Source organism: Mastacembelus armatus, chromosome 6 (genome assembly GCF_900324485.2).
Source record: "Mastacembelus armatus chromosome 6, fMasArm1.2, whole genome shotgun sequence".
Classification (NCBI taxonomy): domain Eukaryota; kingdom Metazoa; phylum Chordata; class Actinopteri; order Synbranchiformes; family Mastacembelidae; genus Mastacembelus; species Mastacembelus armatus.
Genome location: NC_046638.1, coordinates 13,869,563 through 13,876,664, shown reverse-complemented (window position 1 = coordinate 13,876,664; position 7,102 = coordinate 13,869,563). Strand labels below are relative to the sequence as shown.

The window sequence follows — 7,102 nt, the reverse complement described above, 5'->3', positions numbered from 1 at the left end:
TTTTGAAAGCTGAATTAATGAATAATGTAAGAAAAAAATAGTCCTGTTTATTTTGTGGCCCCCTACCAAGATAAGAAAAGTAATGAGGAAAGCAGTCAGAGGTATAGCTAATGTCTGTAAGTTGTGGGGTGGACTCATAAAGCTTCACCATAACTGCACTTTTTATGCTAAAGTTGATACTTTTTTTAGTTTGTGCAGATGCTTTGCCTCAGTTTGTACCACCCAGAGTGAAACTGCACTGCCTTCTTTTGCATCACTACTAACATTTGCTCTGTTCAGTCTGAGTGCACCATTAGCCAGGTGGGGTTTCAGTGGTGATTTACTTGTCTCCAGCCCTGTTTGTGAGGCATGGTTGTCAGGCCGGCCATCTATGCAACAATAAGCACTGTGTGCAGACTGGTACTAAACAGCCAGCATGATGCTGTTGCATTAGTCATCTTGGCTGCTTTTGAGCTAATTTGCAAAATAACAGAGGGCTGCTCTGAGTTGGTTCATGAATATTCACACAGATGCAGTGTATTCATGCACAAGGGCAATGACAGGATGGTGTGATCCCCAGGGTAAACAGCTGTAACTGCAGCCTGAACAGCAAATACTCCTGTAATTCCTCTCTTAAGACATAATAGGGGGCAAGTGTCAAGATGGGTGCGGGTGGTAAAATGTAACAGGTTTTTTTGCATTCCTCTTTGCACTTTCTTTGTATCTCTCCTTCCCTGTTTGTGAAACAAGGTAAGGTTTTAAACCATTGATCAGTACTTAGCCAGAGAGAGGAGCTGCACCCGTGCTGGACAGGAAATTTGCATGCCTGACAGCAACACAACAACTGGCTGTCGCTCCATGAAATGTCAAAGATGAAAGCAGGTTGGCGTGCATTGAATGTTTCCACTGAGGACTCTGCCTCCTTTTGTTTTTTGGAAGCCTTGACTCAGCCATGGTGACAGAAGGAGGACACACAACTCTTGAAAACACAATAGATAATGAACACACTGTCCCAGAACTGACTTTAACACAGCGAGCAGCAACAGTTAATATCCATGATGAGCCTGGGATATGTTCCCACTGGGAAACACCGACCGAGCGACCTCACTCACCCTCTACTGGGGAGGAAATCTGGAGGTTAAGAATAAAAAATGGCTTTTAAATATACAAGCTGCCCCCAACTGGAGCCAGTTACTATAAACCGGTATGCTTGCTTGTTATGCTGAAAGAATAGAGCTCTCCTTTAATTCTCAGGAATTTTTTTTTCAAGCAGTGTCAGGTTTCCCAGGTTTGTCTGCTGCTGATGTACAACAAATAAGCAATACTCTACTTGGCAGCAGGTTTGTAACTTGAAACTGCTTAGAGAGTGTGAATGTGTTGATTTCCCTCCATGAGCACAATGGATCAGTGACCAGTGTCACAAGGTACTATACGGGAGGGGGGTGGAGGGTCAAAGGGCAGCGAGCAGAAACTGATAGTGAAAAGTCTGGATTAAGTGGTCAGATCATAGGGAGCAACAGCACCCATGTTTGTAGACAATAAAAACGACAATAGCAGTATCAACATGAGAACATGTACATGATGTTAACATGCTTCATTAGTAACTTAAGCAGTTAGTCATAAAATTGGTCATAAAATTAACTTAATTATTCCCGGGTTTGTTTGGCATACAGCCAGCAGTGTGAACAGCAGACAACAACAACACAATGAATCTCAACACAAATTATAATGCTGAATTGAAAATGTTAAGGGCTCATTGCACCAGAAATAAATGACCTTTTAAGCCTGTTTGTTTCATGCCCTGTTCCTAGCAACATAAATTCACCCCACAAAAGGATGGCCTGGATCAGCCAAAACTGATCAGGCTTTCTTCAAAGACCTATTTTATACAGGTCTGGAAAGTCATTGAAAGCCAGTAATTGTGATGCACACCTTCACAAAAACCCTGCGAGATTTTTTAACGATAGAGAATGACCAGTACCAGCTTCTGTCTTTGTGAGGGCTATTTTCACCTCCTCACCTTTTTCAGACTCCTGTTTGAGGGTTAAACCTTTGTTGTAGGTGAGAATCGGCTTTAGGGTAAGGTTTTAGGGAGTGCATTATGTCAGCGAGTGTCCTCACAAAGATAGAAGTCTGTGAGTGTGACATGAATAATCCCTGTTGCAGCCCCTAAGGGGATGCAGTCACGGTGTTTCCTCTCCCATGTGACCGAACTGGTTTATTGACTCAGGGACGAGGGAGAGTTGACGCTTTGGGCCGCTCTGATTGGATTATTGAATGTTGCCGTTAAGGTAGCCGAGATCACCCAGGAAGAGACAGGAAGCACAAGGATATTTCTTAAGAAAATAAACTCAGCCATAAATAACTACATCTAATTACTTTACAATATGAAACGTGTTTTTGATAAGACAATGTTAATGATCCCGATGTGTCAAGTCGAGAAAATATGACACACATACATGTACACTGATGCTAATACAAACCAATTTGGTCATTTGATGATGAACTAGCACAAACCTGAGAGTCCACTTTGGGGTTCCAGGCTGCAGGCTTCTGTACAAGAGTATGATTATATAAATAAATGGTTTATTTCTGCTCTGTTCTCTCAATAAAATGTAATGTACATTGTAAAGATTCTGTGAAATGTGAAACAATTTACTGGTCTTTCAATTTTACTAGAGGCCAGACAACCCACACACACCTGAGAAATCCAGGACAAAGTTTTGCTGCCCCTAATGATTCCCCACTTCCCTGTGTTTTCACAGTTCAAAATGAAATAAGAAAAAATGATTTGACACGTGGAGTTGATATTATAGGCCTGTAAAATTAGTGACTTGGATGAGTGAGTGAATGGATTTTATTTTGGTATCTCATGAGCGGAAGTGTGATTGTACTCGGGCCACCTTCACAGAAAACAGCTCTGAGCAGCAGGCAAACAGCGGCCGAGCTACGATACGCACGATTTTCTTCCAGCGGGGAGACAATAAGACCCGAAGACGAGGCTTTGATTTGTTTTGTGTACTCGGACATCTCTACGCCGACTAGACCAAAGAGAGAAACCTGTGTGAGCTGGGCTCGGACAGGACAGGGCGGGGTGATGTTTAGGTTCCGGTATAAAGGCAACGAGAAAATGGGAAGCAGATGAGATGTGTACCCGGCGGTCGACGCTGTCGTTTCACACCGAAGGCTAGAATGAGGAGTTTCCCGTCCTGGTGGAAAAGGGCGGCGGCGTGACCGTGTAGGGAGGCCAGCGGTGGGGAAGAAGCCTGTCTGAGCGGCGTCCCTCCGCCACTACAATGAGGACGCTATTTACTTTCTGTTGTCTGGTCGTTATTACCGGCGGAGTGGACCGGGCGTGGGCAACCGGAAACCCGCCTGTCAACAGCAGCGACGACACCAACGTGACGGCCGACAGCAGCAGCAGGTATATAAGAATCGGGGACGGGTCATCGCAGGAATTTGAGTTTCCTGAAAACACGAACGGCGTGATTGTAATCTCCAGTCAGTACCAGAGCGTCGCGACCAGCAGGATGGGCCGCCAGAGCTGGAAGCAGACGTTGAGAGTCCGCTCCCTGGACCCTGAGGTCCTCTCAATCCTTAATGTAACCGACAGCGGCCACGCAGGACCAGGGCAGAGCTACATTATCAGCATCCGCTCCGGGTTCCCAGGCAGGGCTCAGCTGCAGATCCAACTGCTGGACCTGGACCAGGACTCTAAGCCGTCTGTGATCGAGGAGAGGACAGATTACTCCATCAGAGTGGCGCCCAGTAGCGATGACGCAGCCACACGGCTCATCCAGTCAGGTGGGCTCTCCCATTTCTCAGAGAACCCCGTGCTCTTTGCCTTGCTGCCCCTCATTTTTGTCAACAAGTGTGCCTTCGGGTGCAAGGTGGAGGTGGAGGTACTGCGTGGTCTGCTGAGGAGCCCTGTGCCACTGCTCCTAGGGGTGCTGGGCCAGTTCCTGGTGATGCCACTGTATGCATACTGTGTGTCCAGGATAGCCTCACTGCCCAAAGCACTCGCCCTGGGCCTGGTCATCACCTGCTCCGCTCCAGGTGGCGGGGGCGGCTACCTGTACAGCCTGCTGCTCGGCGGAGATGTCACCCTGGCGATCTCCATGACGCTCATCTCTACTGTTGTGGCAGCAGCAGCCATGCCTTTGTCATCAGCTCTGTATGGTTCGCTGCTGGGCGTGCACGCTGCCCTGCATATTCCCTTCGTGAAGATCCTCGGCACGCTTCTGTTCATCGCCATCCCTATCTCGTTGGGCATGCTGGTCAAGCTGCGCCTGCCCAACCTCACACGCGTCCTGCTGTCACTTATACGACCCTTCAGCTTTGTGCTCATTATAGGTGGCATCTTCATGGCCTACCAAATGGGTGCGTCAATCCTGGCCAACGTCAGGCCCCAGATTGTGGTAGTGGGGGTGACAGTGCCTTTGTTGGGGCTGGTGGTCGGGGCCGTCATGGCCAAGTTGGCAAGCCTGGCCCCACCGCAGAGGAAGACTGTGAGCATTGAGGTGGGTGTCCAGAACAGCCTGCTGGCCCTCGCTGTCATGCAGCTGTCTTTCCGGCGCATGGAGGCTGACTTCGCGTCCCAGGCGCCATTTATCGTGGCCCTCAGCAGCACCTCAGAGATGCTGCTCATCGTGCTGGGGTACTTTGCCCAGCAGAGGTTGTGTGGTTCTGCTGTCCCCAGGAGTGACACTTGATTGTAGCTGCAGTATTTTTGTTCTGAACTTTTTTTGAAGAATGGACCTTTGCAAACCTGTGGAAATTTGGTATCCCACAATCTTGGCTACAAGACACCCAACAATTCCCAATCCAGTAATCACTGCTGTTCTATACAGGACAGTGAATGGACCTTTTATGGTTCTTTTGCTGTTGTTTTTGTATTTTTCATGAAAACCAAAGGCCTTTTACCCCTCTGAGAGCGATTTGTGTTTATTTACAGTCTGTACTTTTTAAAATCAGATTATATTGTGAGGTAATTAATATAAATATTCCTAAAAGAAATACCTATAAAAGAAGATATTTTTCTATAAGCTTATGTTTTGTAATCAAAAATGAAACTTTTGATTTGTATCATGTTTACAAGAAGTTGATGTGTCTTAGACTGGGGGAAATCTGGGGTTAAGTGGAATCAAATGGGAACATAATGTTGTTTTGAAAGTATTTGCCACTGATTGTTTCCTGGATCTGCGAATCCATGTACTTGAATATTGGAGAGGAGAAATTGAAGAGAAAATTAATAAAAAAAAAATATATATATATATATATGTATACAAGCAGACTTTGGATTAACTTTAGTGTGTCCTGAGTGTTATGAGGAAGCCAGCAGCCTGTTTATTCTAGCAAATCTTGTCTGAGCTGAATACTGACCTGTGCTTGTTTGCACTTTGCAACTGTTGGGTTTGGCTTTCGCACACAGATGGTAGAAGTTACAGTACAGTGTTTTGCATATTTAAAGAACAGTTTCACATTGGGGCCTTTTAGCTTTATCAAGTTTCTGATGTTTTTGGATTAATCTAACTACTACCCAGTATTTTATTGGGACATGGTTCAATAGTTTAACTCCAGAAATAGCAGTAATTCATTGTTTTTCAGTGCACCAGAAACTATTCACACACTCATGAAAGACTAAACTCTACATTGAAACTTGACTAAGTGTAATTAAACTATCGGTGTGTAATTAAGCATTACATTCAAGACCAGGTCAAAAATAATTAAATAAGACTTACCTGAGCCGTCAGTAAGCGTAAATATATAATTAATTTATTGATATATTTCTCATGAAAAGCATTTTAAAAGAACAGTACATTTACTCCAGCAATAGGAGTACATACTTTATATTGAAATTATGTTGAAATTCAATCTAAAGCTGTCAATGACAAATTCTGTGCACACCAGGCAGAGTTGAGGTGAGGTTTTGAGGTTTTCTGCGATGGCTACGGATACTTCATGGTGGCGCCCTAGCTACCAGCTGTATAGTTACTGTTCAGATTAAACTTTTCCAAATCTTTTATGATGATATTAATAATGAAACCAAAAGTAAGCTATATATATAAGTAATGCCAAAAAAAAGTATATTTTGTGAGTTTACATAGAGCTTTACAGGAAGAGGTAAAAAGCCTCTGTGAAATAATATGGAGGGGGGGATTTTGACAAGTACATGAAAAACGACCCCTGCACAAGGGCAGTATATCTGTGTAACATGCCTTCACTTTAGCAATGTATTGGTCCAGAGGACAAGGTTCAGAATTTATCAGCTTCCTCCTGTTGAACAGCACCCTGCAGCTCATGGTTAGAGAAATGAACAGCTCTGTTTCCTAATGGGAGTTAAAGTGTTGAACATCTGCTCACAGGTCCCAACCTTCTCTGTCCTCAGAAAGCTTCAGAACAGGAAGGGTATTTTTATGTAAAGGCATTTCCTGGCCAATAGCATCAGACTTTATGTGCTTTCATTAACACGTTCACTGAGGGAGGTTTGTAGTGGTAAACTAAATGAGTTCAGACCTGCTGTCTTGGCCCAGCAGATCAGACAGAACTCTCAGGAATGTAGCACAGCTGCGCAGCCTTCAGGCTGAGCTGGTGTATTTGGTGTAATTCAGTTCGGGTGAGTTTCCAGATACAAAAGGGGAAATCCACTTCGCCGTGTTTGTCACAAGAGACAAACAAATGATATTCAAATGAGCAACATAATCTCTTTGAGTCCTGACCTATTTCCTCTTTCTCAGATGTCACAGCATGTTTTGTATCATTACTACACACTTTTGTATCATAGAGGAAATATTTCCCTGACCTACATGGTTGTAACTATAACTTCATAGCTTCATACAGTTCAATACAGTTAAGTTTGATCAAAACAAAATTTCTTTTTAAAGCCATAAAATTTAAATATTTTCATTCCATTCAATATCTTCAATATCTATTTTTGTCATATAGAAAACAAGTTAATGAAACGTGTATTTGTTTCATAATGGAACCATTTTCTTCGAACTTGTTCCTTCTTAACTTTAAATTTCCCTGCTTCCGAAATTTCAAAGCAGAAATTTAATATTTTTAGTAAATACGGTAATAGAATTTGTACCCTAAATTTCAATTATGTAATACTGTACATATT

The 7,102-nt window shown here is 43.6% G+C and overlaps 1 protein-coding gene across 1 annotated transcript; it reads left to right on the top strand.

Annotated features, from left to right (window-relative positions):
* The first annotated feature begins 2,883 nt into the window (after positions 1 to 2,883).
* slc10a3 (solute carrier family 10 member 3) lies at positions 2,884 to 5,267 on the top strand. Its single transcript, XM_026312384.1, has one exon. It carries the CDS (start codon positions 3,276 to 3,278, stop codon positions 4,689 to 4,691), a length of 1,416 nt encoding a protein of 471 aa, XP_026168169.1. The 5' UTR covers positions 2,884 to 3,275; the 3' UTR covers positions 4,692 to 5,267.
* The last annotated feature ends 1,835 nt before the right edge of the window (positions 5,268 to 7,102 follow it).

Coding starts and splice junctions, on each gene's coding strand:
- slc10a3 (XM_026312384.1), top strand. CDS start 3,276: ATGAGGACGCTATTTACTTTCTGTTGTCTGGTCGTTATTACCGGCGGA.